This window comes from Gambusia affinis, linkage group LG05, assembly GCF_019740435.1.
Source record: "Gambusia affinis linkage group LG05, SWU_Gaff_1.0, whole genome shotgun sequence".
NCBI lineage: Eukaryota > Metazoa > Chordata > Actinopteri > Cyprinodontiformes > Poeciliidae > Gambusia > Gambusia affinis.
Window position 1 is genome coordinate 2,908,521 of NC_057872.1, and position 20,157 is coordinate 2,928,677.

Consider the following 20,157-nt stretch of genomic DNA (forward strand, 5'->3'; position numbering starts at 1 on the left):
GGAATCAGGAAAGATGTGAAATATGTGTGTGATGAATGGTCCAGTCGGTGGTGTGTCACATTAGCTGTAAAATACAGACACCATTTGTTTTAAGTTCTTCCTTTTTACAAGACAAGAAACATTTAGACATTCACAGCATTTTTAATTCAATATTTTATGTTGAAATTTCATTAGAATAACATTTTTAAACCCACCTAAGTAAAAGTGGTGTTGTGTTATTTGGTGGAAGAACATAGGAACGATTTACAAGCCCAACATTCTTCATCTGGAAATCTTGCTTTTTCCAACCAAACAATGTTGTTTTAGATGTTCTGTTAGGATGTTACCGCGTTCCTGATTGGATTTTTCTCATTTGTACCGTTTTAATTGCTCCATCCTGATTGGTCCACTTCAGTCCCATGACCACAAGCCAACAGGAAATTTCAGTTTCCGTGGCAATACGATGCTCCGTCCCGTCACGCTCTCAGCTTACAGCTGTGCTTGGCTGCACCTCCATAGATTACATCCTGTAGGTACAGACACCGGCTAATCTCTTAAACAATCAGTTTTTTGTTCTCCTTCCTGTGCTGATTATAACTCATCTACCTCCCTCGTAGTTCCTGCTGCTAAAACCAAAGGACTGTGTGATCCATCATTTTCAACATTTCTTTGTGCTTCGTGTGTTTATGGATCTAAGCAGTTTATTTGTGAAGTAATGGAGCTACACAGTTGGAAGTTCATTGCAGTTCAGGAGACATGTTGTTCTTGGACTGAAAAAAAAAAGAATTGTTGGTGGTCAGATGTTCAGCTGCTTTCAATCATTTCATGTTGTCTTTCATTCTGACTAAAGCAACCCAAGTTGTCATCACTGGAACGAAGAAATAACAGAGGGAGCATGGGTGATATGTTAGCCAGAGTCAGACAAAACATGCTGTTTATATTACGCTTACAGACAAAGAAACAACAAATGTGACATGAATCAAGGAAGAATGCTTTGAGATAGTAAAGTAGTGTATCCCTACATGACTTGAGGGGAAAGTCTCTGGCTCTGATGCTGTTACAACAGCAGATGATGGCAGAAGAGATTGCACAACTGCAGAGTCGTGAGTATTTCTGTAGATGGCAGGACTGATGTTGTCCTGGAAGTCTGAAGTGTACAGAGTGACACTGAAGTGTGCAAGCCTGGTTACCTGTGGCGTACTTGTGCTGCTGACCTCCTGGTTAGACAAACAGTCGTTCAAACTGTGGTTTCTTAATTAAGCAATCATTGGTTGATGAAGATTGTTGACACCTCCATTTATGTTTTCTGGACTTTCTCACCTAAGGTAAATTAGGCTTGATCGCGTTAAATACACTGGAGAAATAAAAAAAGAAAAAACATAATTCTTACAGTCCAGATGACAGTTTGTTTCTTAATACAGGTGTATGATGGCATCTTCAACTCCAGCTTTGCAGCAATAAGCAAAGTGAAATCTGCTTGTCTGATTACAGGACAAGAGTTTCTCCAGGATCTTCATGATGTGGGATGTCGGGGCAACAGGCCTATAGTCATTGAGAAATGATGGACACGTTTTCTTTGGTACCAGAAGAAGGCAGAATGTTTTCCACAACACTGTAACTTTTCCTTGGGTAAGTCTTAAGCCTTCAGAAATCTGGAGCTGACACCTGTACCTGAAGCTGAACCTGCAGCTTTGCTCCAGTTTGGTCTCTTGAGCTGCCACTTAGAACGACTTTTAGACAGGCAGGCAACATCCTGTTTTAGTTGAAGTCAAATAAGTAGAAAGGTTTCATGAGGTGAAAGCTCATGCTCATTAGGGCAGCTATGTGGGATGAATGTCTATTTCACTAGGGGCCAGAGAAGAAAATGCTGAACTTGTTACTTAACTAAACCTATCAACTCTGCCAAGACTTCCATCACTATACACTGATGATATCAGATGTTAATTTGGAAGCATCTCATTGTTCTGGTGAGGGATGATGTCTTACAGAAATTTCTCTAGTCACCCACACACTTAGGCATGACATTGGTGTCATGTGGCTGGCACACTTTATCCCAGTCTGTAACTTCAAAACAACACAGGAAAGCTTTCTGAAGCAATCTTCTCACAGTTCTTTTGACCACAGGTTGCCTTTGAACAAGGAATTTGTATTTAGAGCAAAGAAAAGCACGATAACGATCTGATTTGCCAAGAGATCACACATTGGAAGTGTAGTAGAGAGTTTAACCTCCAAGTTCTGTCAGTCATCAGTTAGCAGACGCATCACTCACACGGAAAGACAAGACAGAGTTCCAGTATTGCCATGAGTCTGCAGACTCCTTATTTATAGCCCATTAGGGGTCAGAGGCCTAAATAAGACATTTATAAAAGTGAATATAGAAAAAACGTTGGGGAATGGTTCACTTTAGAGATCTTCTCCCAGAATTGGTCTATACACTGAGGCCTCTGGAGGACAAACTGACCACATTTCCTCACTCTGATACTTTTTTCTTCTATTCTACCATTTATATTATTCACTGCTATTTCAACTATTTACGTTTTGTTTTCTCTCAGTTTATTTATTTATTTTTCTCCACAGAAGATGTTTGATAACTAGAACTGCTTGAAATGTATGTGTGATTCAACTGAAATGACATTTCTTGTAAAGTGCCTCAATATCACGTTTGCTGTGGATTGGGGCTGTAAATAAACTGAATTGAATTCAACTGAATTTTCTTAAAGAGGACACCAGAAGATACATTAGGCTAATCCTTTTTTTTTTTTTTTTTTCAAATGTCCACTCTCTCTCAAAGAACCTGGTAAAATCTTCATCTTTAAATAATAATGTGATAAGCCTCCAGAGTTTTACAGGTGAAGTTAGTCGAAATGTTGTTTTTGACAAGCTATGATGTCAAAAGACACAACGTGGTTTTTCTCAGCCAATCTCAGCTGTTCGATGTGTGGCCGACAGTATGCTATCTAAGATTTTAGTTTTGAAGTTTGCACTGATTTTCCTGGATATAATTGGTGACCAAAGTGATGGGTGTGACTGTCTATGGTCATGGGATGGGATAATTCATAATTTTGTTCGAAATGTTTTCTTGCATAGCTCCACCTCCAATGGAAAAAATTAAGCCTATGTCCAAAGTTTTGCTTGTGACCTCATCTATTTTATTTATTTATTTAAAACTGGTTCTAAAACTTAGCTTCTGATCCTGATTGAGTAAGCTGGTAGTTTTACCTTGTAGGCATGAAACTGATTTTGTTTTAAAGTATTCATGAGATTGGTCATAACTCAGAACAATGGGAAATTCTAATAAACGCACTGAAGACTCAGGAAGAATAATTGTGGATTTGGACATTTGGGGAATGTCTGTTTCTAAACAACAGATTCCAATGCAGTCTACATGACTGCATTGGAAGTACAAGTTGTCACCGAAATGTCACCATTTCTCCAGGCTCTGAAATATCTAAATCCAGCAGCAGCTCTGTCTGCGTCTATACTGATGGTCTCTGGAACTCTTTATTTCAGCAGCTCAACATCTGCTTTGTGTTTAAGATTTTATTTTCAGAGGTCAGATTGTTCTATTTCACACCTGAATTATATCAGCTGTTTATTTATTTATTTATTTATTTATGCTTTTGTCGTTTCTTGGGTGCATTTTTTTATTTGTTTATTTGTTGCTTCTGTGAAATCTTTGAATCGTGCAAATGGTAAAATGATGTTCATCTTAGACCCCAGCTCTGTGCGGTGTGTCTGATGTGTAGAACTCTGTGGAATTCAGAACTGCTCGGTAACTTTCTGTTTCTGTGTGCAGCGAATTGTTTACCGTTCCGATTTCCAGTCTTTGGGTAGAAACAAGAGTCCTAGACTGGGAGCGAGTGAAAGAGAGAGAGGGAAAGAGAGAGAGAGCGCTTCTTCCTCTGGTTTCCTGTCAGAGGAGCATGCGTGGGTGTGTAGGGCGTGCGTGTGTGTAAGTGTGTAAATAGTTATGCAGTAACTCTCCAGCTGCTGAGCAGAGCAGAGCAGGTCGGACGCACAGAAATCGTTCCCCTAGCTTCTCTCTCTTCTACGTGAATGAACGGTTTCAGAAGCAGTCTCAGTAACATGCACGGACCGCAGTGCTGCTCATCGTCACGGGGAGTTTCATTACCATCATCATTAGCATTATGGGCTGTTTTCTTTTTGCCGCTGCTCAAACCTGGGACAGCTGGTGAGTAAACAACAATTTCAACTTTACACAAGCTCTCTGTCTGTTTGGCAGCCACGGGCTAACCATCGCCCCGCTCACTCATGTCAGCCATGTTTTGTTATTTTTTAATTTAAAAAAATTTAAAAGTTAAACTTGGGAGTGCTTCCTTCTGGCATACTTCTGAGTTTGAGGTTGGAGAGCCGAGGGGGCGGGCAACAGGTGACTCATGAGGTGAGCCTCTGATACACTCCGATGTGTGCTGGACAGCACACATGAGTTTGTTTTTAGAGCGCAATAGAAATATCTTTCCCTCATTTAATCAGATAATTCTTGTTTACGTACTATGAAGTCTCATATGTAGAACTTCACTGTTCTACTGCTAGGCTAAGATGTAGTGAAAAAAAAAATCATTCTAATTAAACAGATTACTCGCACTCTGGCGCTGTGATCAATCATGGTTATGCACTATGCCTAACTTTCCATGCCTGAAATATAAATATGCACAGAGATGTGAATCTTGCAGGAATGGAGCTCTGGGCACGCCCCCTTCTACTGCATGTCGGCCAATTAAGATGCAAGTTATTACATTTATTTAGTTAGTTGCAGAAAGCAGGTTAGTAGTCTCCCAGTACTCAAGGGAAACTTCCTTCCCTACATGCATACAGGTAGAAACAAATGTGTTTAGGAAACAACGGACCAATAAGATATATTTTATTTTTTCACTTTTGCTTGTCCCACCCCTTTTTGATGCTACCCTGGGCAACTGCCCATATCAAAAACTGCCACTGTATGCACGTTTTCTAAAAATGTTTGTCTCAGACCAAACATGTCTGAATGTTCTCAGTTGTGGGTTTGTGTATTCAGGAAGGGTTAAAGGAAGTCATAAGCATTCATTTAGAAATGTCCCTCTCCATTCATTTCCTATTGAATTTGTCCGATGAGGTGACCGTCTTCTGTCCTCATCCACCGACCGGCCTAATTCATGCATATGAAACTTCGAACTTGTAGATGAGCACAGCCAATAAACAAGCACAGAGGAGAGATTCAAAAGTCAGAGACACAGAGATGGATTCTGAGAAGTTAGATGCTCTTGGGATCTTATTGGAAAAGCCCAAATTTTCCGAGAGCGAATGATGTAGTTGCAAAAGTATGAGAGAGTTTATGATCTTTTTTCACATTTTTATCAAATTACCACTGATAGTTATTAGTTAGATAATAACTAACTAATGCTAACTTAGCATTCACAACAGGTTGTGCTAGCTGCAGTATGGCAGAGATAAAGGGGGGGGATAGAGAAAGGGAGATAAGCAGCGCCACACGGAGGGGTGATTGACAGCGCTGAGACCTGTCTCCTGGCTATGATTGGTTGTTTCTTGTTAGCACTGGGAGCTCAGTCTTTTCAGAGATTATCTGTCTCATAACATACTGTCATGACATTATGACAGTTTCAAGCAATATAAGTAAAAAAAAGTATTTTCTATAAAAGTTACATGCTGCAGCTTTAACTTCTCCAGAACTTCCTCCTTGTCGTGTCTCTTGGTTCCTTGGTCTCCATGATGCCGTTTGTTCTCTAATGCTCTCTAACAAATGTCTCAGAACAGAAACAGAACAGCTGCAGTCAGATTCAGATTACATCACACAGAGCTGGACTGTGTGTAACGGGGCGCTACATAAAAAGATTCCTCCCACTGCCATAATAATTATGTTTGTTATCAATTTAAGGACTTGGCTGCAACACTGAGACAGTTACTGTGAAGGTCTAAGTCATTATAAGCTGCTGTGTAAACTCGGCTACTGCTGTCCTTCCCCTCCCTCTCCCACTCTTTGTTCCTGCCGTCCCCCTCCCACAGTGGGGCCTATTTTCAACCTGGAAACCCCACATACCAGAGGGACTGTGTGGTCTTGTTGCGTCACAAATAGTCACACCGTATGCACAATAGGACGAGCAAACATCTGAGCAGATCCTCCGTCTGAGGTGGATCAGTCACACATTTTCATTCCCCGCTGGCCTGACCTCCCCAGGGCACGATGGACTGCAGGAAGCTGTGCGGTCCACTCCCCGCTGTCCTAAACGGCTTCAGTCTGTTTTTGTTGTCCTTATCTTTCCTCCCTCTGTTTGGTTTTGGCTGATGTTGATGACCATCAGCAAGAAGGTTCCATGCTTTTGCCTTCAGACTGCTCCTCCATCGTGTCTGGGTGACTTGCATCTAAGCCTGTCGCAATAAGCAATGAATCAATTAATCAGTTAATTGCATGTTGAATTAAAATGAGCTCCATCATTTCCACCCGCATGCTTGTTTGATTTCCTCATGGCTCTCTAACTATCTGTCTAACAAAATCAAGTTTATCTGCACAGCTCATTTCAACAACAAGGCAGTTCAGGGTGCTTTAAAACATCCCACAATTATCAATTATGAAAGAACAAACATTTCATTTTATCAAATGTCGTCATCAACCAAATACAGATCAGATGTATTGATCAATGTTCCAGTTAATACTGAACAAAGGAAACTCTAAACATGATGAGTGCCAGCTGTGTTGATGACGGAGGTGATGGAAATTAAATGGCAATAGTAGCTCTACAAATCTCACCAAATATGCGGAACACCATGTCTGTAAGCAGAACACATCAGACCCTGAAGCAGGCTGACCCCAGCAGCAGAAGACCACACCCACACACACACACATGCACACACTGGTCCTCCTGTTGGCTCTGGCTAGATGGAAGCTCACAGCCTGAGTCACAGATATTTAACTTAACGGTGGACTCGCTTCGATTGGTACTGAAACTGCAACATTTGTTCCAGTTACAGTTGCTGCTGTTCTCTTTCACATTTCATCTAGTCAAACCAACCAAACCCTTTGAGCAACCTTTCCCCCCCTCGCCTGTGGTGGCGCTACTGAAAGTATCGACACGCAAACCTCTGAAGAAGACACTGAGCTTAACATCCTTCTTCAAGAATTCTAAACTAAAATGGAGTGGTGTAAGGTTTTAGTCTTTGCAGAATTTCTCTTTTTTCTTTGGCAAAATACAATGAGATATTTCTCCATCCTAGACTCATGCATTTGTTTTGGTTTTATTTACCCATAATTTAATGCGCTATGGTATAGAATAGCATATTCTTGCTCTGGTCTGTGTGTTCATAATTGCACTCAAATGTCAACAGAGTTCACGTCAGATGAGCCCAGACTGAGGTTTGTAGGCGGATCAGAGTTTGATTCCACATTCACACATCCCCAAACCAACCGCACCTTCGAGCCAAACGGACTGGAGTTTGACTGAAGAGGACTAAACATGGCCGCTGTGAATGCAGCCTTAATATCTTTATTGGTTATTGCATTGATTAAACTAAGAAAGCCTATCCGGTTACTCAGAAGAAATCCTAATTAAAATCCCATTGATTTATTGAAAAAGTTGCACATCTACATTTGCTGCTGCGACAATCAAACAACTTAATTGTTCCTTAAGGATTTTACTAAAACATCTTTATGTCCTGCTTACAGCAGGATAGTGATGAAAGTTCTATCACCTCAAACTAGTTTGGAAAAATTGTTTTATCATTTTCAAACGTTTTCACTGAGGGAGTTGAATACTTTTCATAGGCACTGTAACGAGTTTGTATTTCTGAAGGTTCTTCTTCAGTCTAAGTCCTGGCTGGAATTGTTTTTTTCACAAACAGACCTTAAATGTATCCCCTTCAGAAACCAGGAAATCTGCTTAACGACAATCCAAGGTTTTCTCCTCCACTTTCCTGAGATGGACTGAGGTCACCTGATTTCATTGTGTGATTCCAAAAAGTGGCCCCAAAGTTGGAAAGAGTGAAGCTGTTATAAAAAAAAAAACATTCCTCAACTGAAACACAATGAGCCACCTGTGGATACCATAGACACAGTTTTATTTTATTCTGTTTAGTTTTTGTACAGACAGCGTTCCTAATGCTTGCATTTTATACATGTGTATATATATATATATATATATATATATATATCAGGTCAGGAGTTAAAGTGTCTCAGAATAGTTTTCTGCTGAATGTGGTGCAGGTTTGAAGGACAGCTTGCTCACACACCTGTTCACCTTGGCTTTTACAAAAATGCTTATATGTATGAAGTCACAGTGTCTGTAAATATCTGGTTACAGTTGTGTACAAACAGAAACATTTCTTCTTTAAAACCAGCAGCATTTATTTGTAGAACAAAAACTCAGCCAGGAGTTCTTTTTAAAAACATATACTGAAAAATATATCTTTTTCTTCTTTTTTAATTTTCACTAAATTTTCAGCAAATTTTAACTGGGGAGAGTAAATAAAAAAAAGATTAAATGTAAAGTGTGGCTGGGTACAGATTGACTCTGTGCTGCTCAGCACAACAGCTTTTATTCACCTCTCAGGTCATGTGTGTGTGTGTGTGTGTGGGCGGTAGTGCTCTGCAGTTTCACTCTCTGCCTTGCGCAAATTCAACTTAGTGTGACGGAATGTGTGTTTAAAGCATATTAAGTGTGTTTCCTGTGAAATGAATAACCCGACCGTTCCAGATCGGGTGACACAGGAACGCCTGCCGCTGGCCTGGCGAGAGGAGGCCAGTTGGCCTGGACACAGGCGGACGTTGTTGTTTTGACCACATGATTCCTGGGCTGTGGGCAGCCCAAACCCTCCCCCGGCCCGGTCTGCTTTAGCAGTTTCACTCTGCAGACGTTCTGCCGGGTCAACGGAACTTACAGTGGAGCTGGCTGCGGTTGTTTTGTCTGCATCTTGGTTTCAGTCTGCTTCCGTTGTTGTCTGTAGGAGGAAAAGTGATTGTGATGATGATGAAGTGATTGTAACCACCAAACACTAATGCTATACTTCTGATTTGTCTGATTTGGTGTCTGTGATCTTTTTTTTCTTCGTAGCTCTAACAGTTCCCTTTCCCATGAAGCAGGGGAGTCAGACTCATTTAAATTTTTGAAAGATTACAGGTGTTGTCAAAGATGTGGCAGGATGCATTGATAGAATCCATTAACAAACTGCTAACATAGTAATTAATATGTTTCTCTGCAGCTAGCTAGCTCTTGGGACGTGGAATGAATACATCTATTAAAATAAATTGTTTTTATACTATATTTTCAGTTACTGTGAGCAGCACGTTCTGTTTAAGTGATTGACAAGTTTTCACAACCTGGTTTTTCTGAGCTATTTTACATTAGATCAGTTCTGTCCCAATCTATCTCCACACACACTTTCCATTCTCTCATTTCTTGGCCTGCCCAGATGACACACTTGCTCTGTCCGCTGTGCTGTATCTCCCAGATGAAGCTAAACGATGCAGCGGAGCTTTTAGGACGATCGGCTCCGGTGATGAGCTGATTTCTGCAGTAACTCTGTGAAAGCCTCCAGAGTGCAGACAGTCATGTGGAGTCGGTGACTCTGTAGGTCTGAGCCGTCTGTAGAATCAGCCATGTGCCTGGAAGTCTGTGAAAACCATATGAGTCATTTGGTGGGTTAATTCTGTTCACACCTCCGTTGCGCAACATGGCCTGCAGTCGCTTTTTTAGATACATGAAAGGAGTTGTCACTTCCCACCTCTCACTGAAGGTTAGTTAAAGGTCAAATGGTGTTTTGAAAGTTAATTTGCAACAACTGAGACGGTTCACACCTGTAGGCCAGTCTGACACCGAGGCTGTATTATAACTCAGAAGTGGCTCACCATCTATTCATGAGGTTGTGGCCTGTTTCTGCATTAATGTGTCCCTAAGGTTCAGAGGTGGGCGAACCAGGACCTTCTGTCAGAATATTAATCTTTCAACAGCAATAAGGCGCATAGCTGACTCTGCGCCGCATAATTAATTACTCAACTGAAGCAACGTCAAGCTGAATGTAAGCATCTCATGTACTGGAGAAAAAAATCACCTAAAGTCCAAATCCAGCTAGCTGGAGTGTGGAATCAGTCCAGACTACTTAACATCTTAATGACAGGGAAGTTTAACAACAGCTGCACATGCTGCATTCAAGTACAGCTCAGACTCTCCCATGTCAAAATATAACAAAAGAAAACAATTCTAAATTGCTTTAAAAATGTTTTCTCAAATGTGAGCAGTCTTAATTAAAATGTTAAAATATCAGCACTGATCATTTTCAAGTGGTTTTGTTGTTTTACATGCTATAGCTGTGCCTGCTTATGCTGCTTTATCCATGGAAAATATCCAACCAGATGTCCTGTTCGTACTATACTTTACATGTTTTAAGTTTTAGGACATTTTAAAATAAAATTTAATTTAGAAATTGAAAGTAAATCTTTCTTCTTTTTTTTACTGCTGGCTAAATTATATATATATAAAAAAAGATATATCCTTATTAACTTGTCTTGGATGAAAATACACCCAAAACAGACAGAACTGTTGTCTTAAAATAAATGTTAATGTTACCAAAGAAACACCAAATCTAAATGTAATTTTTAAAGGGGGAAAAATGAATTAAATGCATGTAAGTCCAAAAATAAAATCACACATAAATATGCCTAAAACATATGGTGGGTTTTAGTTCTCCCTTTAGGGAGCAACAGAAGAAGATTTGTGGAAGAGCTGAGCAGCAGTGGCAGCTGTGATGGACATAAAGGTTTTTTTTTTGTTTGTTTGTTTTTTTTGGGAAGATCAGAATTCTGAACATTACAATAATCACACTCTAGATGTGTTCCACAGATGATGAAATGCATTTCTGGGAACATTTTTAAAAAACGTATGTTTTTAAGAGCCCCAGAAAAAAAACCATAAAACATCAGAAGCTGCAAATTCCTTAAGACTGGAGCATGATGAAATTTATATTTATGTTGGTCTGAATGTGAAAAGCTTAAAGGTAAAGGTAATTTTATTTGTATAGCCTATTTTCATCAACAAGGCAGTACAAAGTGCTTTAAGGAATATAAATACTGTCACAGCCTTCTGCTGCAGCTTCTTCAAATTATTACCAATATATGCCAGATCCAATAATTTGACTTTATCTATACGGACATGAACAGGAAACTAACCTGCTGAATGTGTGTGTGTGTGTGTTTGGTGTGCAGGTATACCAGGCATGTCCATATACCCCATCAGTCGGTTGTGTAAATTCTGTGACCGACAGAGTTCCTCCTGCAATGGCACAGAGAGCTGCATGTCCCACTGCTTCATCACGTCCGTCTGTGATTCGCGTGAAGAGGTCTGTGTTGCTATATGGTAGGTACAAAGACTCAGAAACTATTAGGAAGAAAGTCATGATCAAGTCGATGTTCTTTGAAATGATTCTGTCTTTCAGCTTATGAAAACCGTATGTATTCATGTTTCCTTAGAAAAAAAACTTATCAGCTGGAAAAAAAAATCAACGGAACTTTACTGCAATTTTGAAATAACTAGCGTCGAATTAGAATTGACAACTGTTGTAAGTCACCGGCACATAGATAAATTGAATTGAGTTAATAGTAATCATACTAATAAATTAAATTTCTAAGCACATTTAGGGACACCAAGGTCATTTTGTGACAGTAAAACAAATTGTTTGTTTGCTTTTTGTTCTTTCCACGTTTTAAATGTTCCATAGATTTGATCTGTACAGCACTTTGAGACTGCTATTGTTCTTTTTAAAGTGTTTCTAAATAAAGCAGTAGTTATAGCAGTAGATGATGCCAGCAGCTGGATTCTGGAGCAGATGGAGCTTATGAAGGGATTTGTGAGGGAGACCAGAGAGGAGAGAATCACAGTAATCAATATGGGAGGCTGCGAATAAAAATAGAAGCTGTGTGAGGGGTGAGGAAGGGACGGAGACGTTTATTGCTGCGTTAATGAAAATATGCAGATATGATATGGGACTGAAATAGTGAGCACACAGGCCCTTACACAGGGTGGATGGGTCAGTAAAGCTTGGTTTATGCTTCACATGTACCTTCCTCACAGAAACTGGACGGAATCAGGCTGGGTGGCGGAGAAAATTCAGTCCGCACGGACGCTGCACAGTAAGGCGTTTTTGCTTAAATGACATATGACCATGCGGAAAGGCTGCGTCAAACATAAATCAGGCTTAAGGAGTTTTCAGTTGTGACAGAGGATTTGTCTGCTTTTGATAATGTAGATTTTGTGCCAATAAGCAAAATTTAAGGAAGTTTGAAGTGAGACTGGATTTTACTTCAGATAAGCAGTTGTTGTTGGGAGATTAGGGCTGGCTGGAGGAGGTACCGGTAGGTTTACTACCGAGGCAGAGCGAGGTGTCTCCTTTGAAGCAGTAGAAGAGGATATTAAAGATGGAGATGTTATTACCAAGGTGGGGAGATAGAAGTGATGAAAAGAAGAGGCTACTGGACAGAACCCTGGGGGGACACCTGAGATGACAGTGGAAAACTGGAGTTAAAGGACTTGAGTGGGATGAACTGAGTGTGTCTTAATCAGGCTCAGGTTACTAGAAATACCAATGGATAATCATCTGTTAATGAGGATGGTGTGAGAATAGCTCACTGCTTTATTTACTGTCATGCCCAGTAATTTGAACCATACCTAATAATTTTATCTATTGCATGGGCTATATTCAAATGATCAATCTTTATTTAATTAAGCATTTTCTTAGCAAAAACTCAGCAAAATGAATATTTTATTGTACTGTCAATGAGGGACTTTAAGGGGTTAAAATATTGTCAGGATGTTATTTTGATCATTATTTATCGTGAAGATAAAGTTGGACCATAATTTATGAATCTACGGTAACACCTTTTGGACATTTTTTTTTTACTTTTTTCTTTTTGTAAATAGGAACAAAAAGGATTAGAGTACTTAATAAACTCAATAAACTTGTCTTCTTTTCAAGCACCACCTTTGTGTCAGAAGGTGCAGTTTTTACCAAGACAGTCAGTCGACTTTGCTCTTGGCCTTTCATGGACTGTAAAACTGTAAAAAAAAAAAAAAAAGATTCCTATTTAATCTTTTTGTCTCACTTTCAGGAAAAAGAATGAGACCAGCTTCATCGTGGAGACCCTTTGCCACAACCCGTCCGTGTCGCTGTACGGCATCATGCTGGACGACTACAACAGCTCCAGCTGTGTGATGAAGGAGAAGAACTCCACCAGCGGGATGGTGCACATCTGCTCCTGCACAGAAGAAGAGTGCAATGACAAAATGGTGTTCATTCCCAGTAAGTGTTCCTGTCCTAATGAAGTCACGCAGTACGTGGGTTGATGAGTCCAATGATTTCCGTTGGAGTTCTAAATTTAATAATGTTTTGACTCATGTCAACATAAAAGCTATTTAAAGTTAAGTCTTTATAAATCGACATCACGACCTTCCCAGATACATTCAGCTGATGAGAAAGGATTTTGTTCTTCACTCCCACCACTTCTATCCTGCCAAATATGTTGTACATTGAAATGAAAAATGCTTTAGATGATGAAATGGTATCTAGATTACCTCTATCAGTCAGAACAACAAACAAAATTCGAATGATATTTGTTAACGTGTTAATTTATGCAGTGACTCAACATTTTCAGTTATAAAGCGGTGTCCCGTTTCAGGTGGGAATACAACATGAACCGAATGTTGCTGATGACTCCTGCAGGCTCCCATAAAGAGCACTGCCAGCCAGGACACTGAAGAAGAATTCTGTATTGGCAGTAATGCAGAAGAATATGAGGATTTATAGAGAAATCTGACAGGAAGAAATGACAACGTGGAGCTAGCTGTTAGCTCCCAGCAGGGTGCAGCCATATGCTCCATTCAGATCTGCTGACCCGCTGATGTTCATAAGTTTCCATTAGCGTCATGAGAACATATAAAATATGGTTTGACTCAAGATGGGAGGCTGGACAACAAACAAGGGATCTGCTGGCTTTTTAGTTAATTATTAATATTTTCCCTTTTTGTGACTCAGTTCTTGCGATTACACTTCTTCTGTGGTGTGCTCTCGTAAAAATGTTCTTTTGTTTGTGCTTTTATTTGCTCAATTCAGGAAAGCATACTGAGAAACAACTCAGAAGACTCAAACCACTCATTAGTAGGAAAATAAGAAACCCAAAAAGAAATTTACCAACAAAAAAAAAGTCCAGGGAGTGGCCACAAAAATTCTGGAACAAAGCTTTATGGATTGATTAGACAACAAAAAACCTTTTTTGGTTGAGATCAAACGTTTGGAGAAAGGAAGGCTCTGCTCCTGATTCCAAATATACAAGCTGATCTGTGAAAGGCAGTGGACATTGATTCATCAGGTGGGCTTGCTTGGCTCCTTTGTGATGGGCTTGGCGATCATCAGAGACATTTTGGCTACTGGACATGAAGCTTTAATCATTTTAATCAGTCTACCCATAAATGTAGTCTTCTACCCATGCTAGCGCTGTGATAGATGTGAAAACATGCAACTAAAAGCCTGAATGTCGATCTTCCAGATCATATTCATCATCATTTCTACCAGTTCCAAACTAGGACTGCTTGTAATAAAAACAAAATCATGAAATCACTGAGTTTGAAGAAGGGAATTGTGTTTTGGGAGATTTAGAAACCTAACTAAGTTACAAATTCAATTTATTCTAATTTGTAAATGAAGTTATAAAACTAATAGATGTTGAGAGAGTTAGAGGATACTGGGTCAGACTGCTAACTGGGCATACATGCCATTTTGCTTGGTAATATGGCTCTTTAGGGCCAATGCGTTTTCTTTTTTTTGGGGGCGGGGGGGTTCTATAATGTAAACCGGCCGGCTCATAAACATTTCTCATTCCTTCATTTCATGACTGCAGGCCTGCCCAGACTCATCTCTTCCCCCTCCACTCTGTCACACCCCATCCTTCACTCCCCATCCCGTCTCCAGTACTGATGCTGATTAATATCTGTTGCTTTGTCCGGTCATACATGCCTGAGGGATAATTTGCCGAGCCTCCTCTCCTCATTCTGCCACCTTCACTGACACTAACTTCTAAAAACGCTCCACAAAGCATGCAGGTCCAACCTTTCGACAGGGCTCCTCTCTGGACACATGCTTGTAAAATAGGAAATGCCAGAATAACAGAGATAATTTTGTTGCTGTATTTTATTTTTTTATTTATTTGTTTATTTTTTGTCAAAAATCAAAACTGAAAGATAAATTAATTACGCTGCTTTGTGTCAAAGACAAATGCATGCAATCTCTAGCGACAATGAAGAAATGTACTTTATCCTCCTGTGCCAGTGCTTTGGTGCATGCTGCTTGAAAACCAGAAAAGCTTCAAGGAACTTTGCCTACTTGGATCATTTTGGATTTGCAAAAAGTAAAACATTCTTATGTTGTATTTTTTTTTTTATAGTAAAAAACTGAAGGCCTTCATTACGTTCAATGAGTAAGTACTTAATTAATGTCATGCTCCTTCACTTTATCAGCGCGTTGTCTCATCAAACGTGTTTGCTCATCATACCGCCTCTCTGTGTTTGGAAAGTTTAAGGGGATTGATGGTAAGAAGATGTGGGCCTTGTTCACAGCTTCTGCCCTGGTGGCTGCTGCATTGTGAGAGCTTTGTTAACATCAACAGGAACTGACACAACGCTCGCATCACTCTTAAACATCACTCGCAGATTCCCCAGCGAGGTTGTGAAAATGCAGCTGTGTGCCTCGGGCAGAGTGGCGAGGGAAAAAGACGTGTCTCAGTCGCTGAATAAAAAAAGTGTGTGCGCGTATGCGCCGGGCACACTGAAGAGCACAGACATATGGTTTCCTGTCTGTGTCGAACTCGATTCAGAAGCATCTCCTGCGCGTGGTGAGCGGACCCCATACACACAGGAGAGCTCATCTGGGGAGTGACAGAGTGACTGGGCGGGACGTGTCTCACCTCAAACTCTGTTATTAAAACAGAATAAAATCTCACTCTTCCCATCCAAATCACCATTCTTCTGTTCTGAAGGGCAACAGCTTACCTCTGGTGTACCTCTGGGACGTGATGAATAGTTTGACTCATGAACCATGCTACAAAAATGTAGATGTTCTGTTGATAATTGATTCTAGGTTTGGTGCAGACAACTTAATGAGGTGAATGTGCAGTAGTGGTTACAAAATGTGTTTTATTGCCTTTGTTGTTCATACAAAAACTACAACTTTAAACAATTACAACAAAATCTATTAGAATAAATGTATTAATTCAATTAGTTTTAAAAGTACAAAACTTGAACGTTGAAACTGATATTAATTCAAAATTCTTCAGTTATTGAAGATGGTGAAAGATTTGCTGCAGCAGACTGTGTCTATTACATCAAATTCAAAGAAGCCTCTGACTAAAGACATAATTTTTTTTCTAAAACTGTCTCATGAAGAGGATATAAACAGTAATATAGAGCCTTAAAAAGGGCTGTCAACCATTTCATCCTTTTTTTAACACTTTGTCACGTTACAAAGATCTTTACCTGTGTGCAGTTTCTGAGTCTCTTCTCTGATCTACACACATTTCCAAAGTCTTCTGAGTATGTTTCTCAAGGTATTTTTGGGGAGTGGAATGCTCCAGTAGTATGGCATGTCTGGGTGAGTACTTGATACATTATCTAAAACAAGAGTTGTGTCTGCGTTCTCAGCATCAAGTAAGGCTTGTTCCATGTGTGGGCTGGTCTCCAAGGTTACCCCTTGTCTCTGATTCTCTGGGTGGTTTTCATTGACTGGTTGTCAAGGGATGGTTGTATAGAGAAGGTTTTCTGGTTTGGCAACAAGAGGGTCTCATCTTTGCTTTCTGTGGATGGTGTGGTCCTAATGCTCATAGGGAGCGTTAGCATGCATTAGAATGATCTTCAGCTGAGGGTGAAATGAGATTAGCTTTTCCAATCGTGACTTCCCAATTGGAAAACAGTTTAATGCTCCCTCGGGGTTCAGGGTTCATACTTTAGACTCAATCAGAAGAGTTAAAGTATCTTAGTGTCTTTGCCATGAGTGTTGGTTGGCATGGAGACAGATATGGACAGAGAGATTGTGGCTTCATCAGCTGGAAGAGTAGGAGCTAACTCTACACACTTTGTGTATGTTCCAACCTTCACCAGTGGTTATGACTTATGGGTTTTGATGGAAAGAATGAGAATAAGATTGGTCAAAATTCCTACCCAACATTAGACAGGCCCACTGTGCACACTGTGTCCATGTCCGACCCAACACAGCTAATTTACTCTTATTAGAGGCCCGAGAACAAAAGTAAGCCCAACATATTATTTTGAGCTGCTACCGGTTTAAAATATATCCAGTTGAAATTCAACCAGCTAAATCAAGCTCAATGGTAGAAATCCCAGGCGGAACCCTGGAGGAATATGAGAAATGAGTGGAATTGCGTATGAAGGCAGTGGCCCTAAGCCATAAAGATATAAAAGGTCAAAAAGCGGGATCAGGAGATGCTGAGCCACATCGGGTGTACAGATCACCAACTTTCTGCTGCAATAGCCTTCAGATCAGCTAAAGATCAGTGTGTACAGAGATTCATAGAATGAGTTTCCATTGCTAAACAGATCCCTTAATGCTTTGTATCACCAGGCGCAGAGCTCTGGATGTGGTGGTGTAAACACGCCGTCATTATCCCCTAAAGCATTGGAAACATGTTTTATAGTGATGATTCATGGCTGTTTGTCTGGTAGTTTAATAGTACTGACTGGGTTTGTCAGCCACCAGAATGTGTCTGACATCATTTCACTCACCATCAAGTGTAAAGTTTGTATTAGGGCCCTTCAATTCCAACAAAAGAAGCTCTTACTGCGTCAAAACACAAAAACATGTTGGTTAATTTTATGATCCCAACTTTGTGGGGCATTAACCCAAAGGAAAGTTTGTAAGGACACGGATGAGATTGGTGTGAAGAATGGATGTCCATAATGTATATGCCCCCAGGGTTTGGCAGGATGCTATGCCAGAATTTTCCAAAAAGTAAATATAATATAATATAAATATAAAACATAATATAAAAATAATATAAGATTTACAAATGAAACAAATAACTAAAGAAAAAGGCTAAGTTTGCCTTAGCCAGCTAGAAACTAGCAATCAGGGCTGAAATCTGTGTGGTGATGGACACTGATCTGAATACCAAGAGCCACATAAAGACAGTTCCAAGGTCGGCCTTCTGTCACCTGGAGAACATTTCCAGGATCAAAGGATTGATGTGGCCATATTTACTGCTGTAAAAAAAAAAGGGTTTTACATTCGTGGAGGTACATAATGAGAAAACAAAAGCTGAATGTTGAAGTTGAGCAGAGTTAGCATATATTTATTTTTGTGGTTTGTAAATGTTACCTGATGTGTTTGTCACTTGGCTCATAAAGAGGACAGATTTCCTTGTGACACCAAGTGGGAATGTTTCATCCCCACGAGGCGTTTCTATCTTAATACCACAGAGGAACGACAATAGATGAGAACTGGAAAAAAAATAGTTACTTGGTTTGGTTCTGCGCAAAAAAAGGAAGAAGTGGTTTTGTAAATATTCCTAGACTGACTTTTTTTTATTCTTCTTTTTCCAGCTAAGTCTGGAACTCATCTCAGTTCTTTCAGTTTCACAGCAGATGGCTTTAATAGAGAAATTTAAATCCAACAAGTCATCGTCTAGACGCATCCAAACAGCATTCTGGGGCCAAAATGCTACAATGAAATGGTCTGCAGAGTTATATCACACCGTACCACATTTTTTTTTATAAACCTCTTTAAAATCACCAAGAGAACTGACATGTTCCAATGGCAAATGGTTAATTATTATAGAACAAAATAAATAAGCACATAAAAACACAGACAGTCAACATCTCTCAGTCCGTTTAATGTCTTGGAATAAAAGTGTGTTGTTTTTTTTTTACATGAGGAGTGCTTATGAAACAGCGGGTTGTGAAGACAGTGTTGTTACCATAGCAAATAAATACACAGCATGCTCCCTGCTGGACTGTGCTGCTAACCTCTGTGAGGCTATAGCGTGTTGGCAGGCTGGGTAAGGCCAGATTACTTCTAACCTTCAGCAGGTCTTTCAAATAGCAAACATGTTTTTTGGGTTTTTGTGTGTGTGTGTGTGTGTGTGTGTGTGTCTGTGTGCATGTGCTCAAAGAAACCACAAAAATAATTCAACCTGAATTTTCAGAATAGTACACGAGGCTGCAAGACTGTTTCAGAGCTTTTTCATTATTCTGCCTTGAGACGATCCGTCTGCATGAGGTTCACCAGAACCTGACAAGATGAGACAAGAATAGCTTTAGAGTTTTGATTGTTCCATAGTGGGGAAGCTCAGGTGTAAGATCAGCATCAAGATATATAGAAGATCAAGAACTATTACAAATGTAAAAAACAAAGAAAAGATGAATAATATCTGTTTTTGAATCCCCCTAATGTTTCTAAGTATTTTAAAGTATTCTATATGTTAGTATTTGGGTGTATTGCTATTTGTATCGCCATAAAACCGACTCACCACATTTACAATTGCATCCATCCTGACTTTGATGAACTTCAGTGGTGGCACGTTTTTCTAAATGGCTTTGCAAAGATCTGACTAATCGACTTAAGATGATCAAAAACTTTAAAGACTTTTTGGGGTACATGCTATCTAACCACTTACCTGTAATCAGGTCTGGTGTTGCTATTTTTCAACAAAAAAAGTTCCTCTTAAATTTTCACCTGTAACTTCATACAACTCTTTTAAACTGAGTAGTTACTTCTTTGAGTTTCTGTACTCCAAGGGACGGAGGAGTAGCTCAAATTTTCCCTGACACATATCTTTGGCCAAATTATGTCTCAAACCAATTAGAGGAAAGCATGAGAATACTCTGGCATCCTGATTGGAAAAGGACATGCAAGCCTTACTACCAGTTTGACATTCCAGTACATTGCTGGCTGTGTTTACACCTCAAACACATTCTACTCTCACAGAACAGATTACACACTTACAGGAACAGCGAGAAAATGAACATAACCTCCCCAAAACCGTCAAGGAGTCATAAGCCTTAAAAACATTCAAAGTACAGAAACAGGGAATTTGAGTGGAAGTGTCTATGTTTTTGGAAGCCGTTTTGTTTTTGTAACCCACATACTGTAACATTATAATTACTTTTACTATTGGAATTT

At 39.8% G+C, this 20,157-nt stretch overlaps 1 protein-coding gene across 3 annotated transcripts in view; it reads left to right on the plus strand.

The window, feature by feature from the left end:
* The first annotated feature begins 430 nt into the window (after positions 1-430).
* Positions 431-20,157, plus strand: part of tgfbr2b (transforming growth factor beta receptor 2b) — a 30,104-nt gene continuing 10,377 nt past the window's right edge. The window contains exons 1-4 of one of the 3 annotated variants that reach the window (XM_044117210.1): positions 431-508; positions 1,471-1,608; positions 11,186-11,336; positions 13,085-13,275. In XM_044117210.1, coding sequence (XP_043973145.1) covers positions 11,197-11,336; positions 13,085-13,275 — 331 coding nt within the window. In that variant the 5' untranslated portion in view covers positions 431-508; positions 1,471-1,608; positions 11,186-11,196. Of the gene's footprint in view, positions 509-1,470; positions 1,609-3,869; positions 4,172-11,185; positions 11,337-13,084; positions 13,276-20,157 lie in introns of those variants that run through there. The other 2 variants (XM_044117209.1, XM_044117208.1) reach the window with 2 other exon arrangements.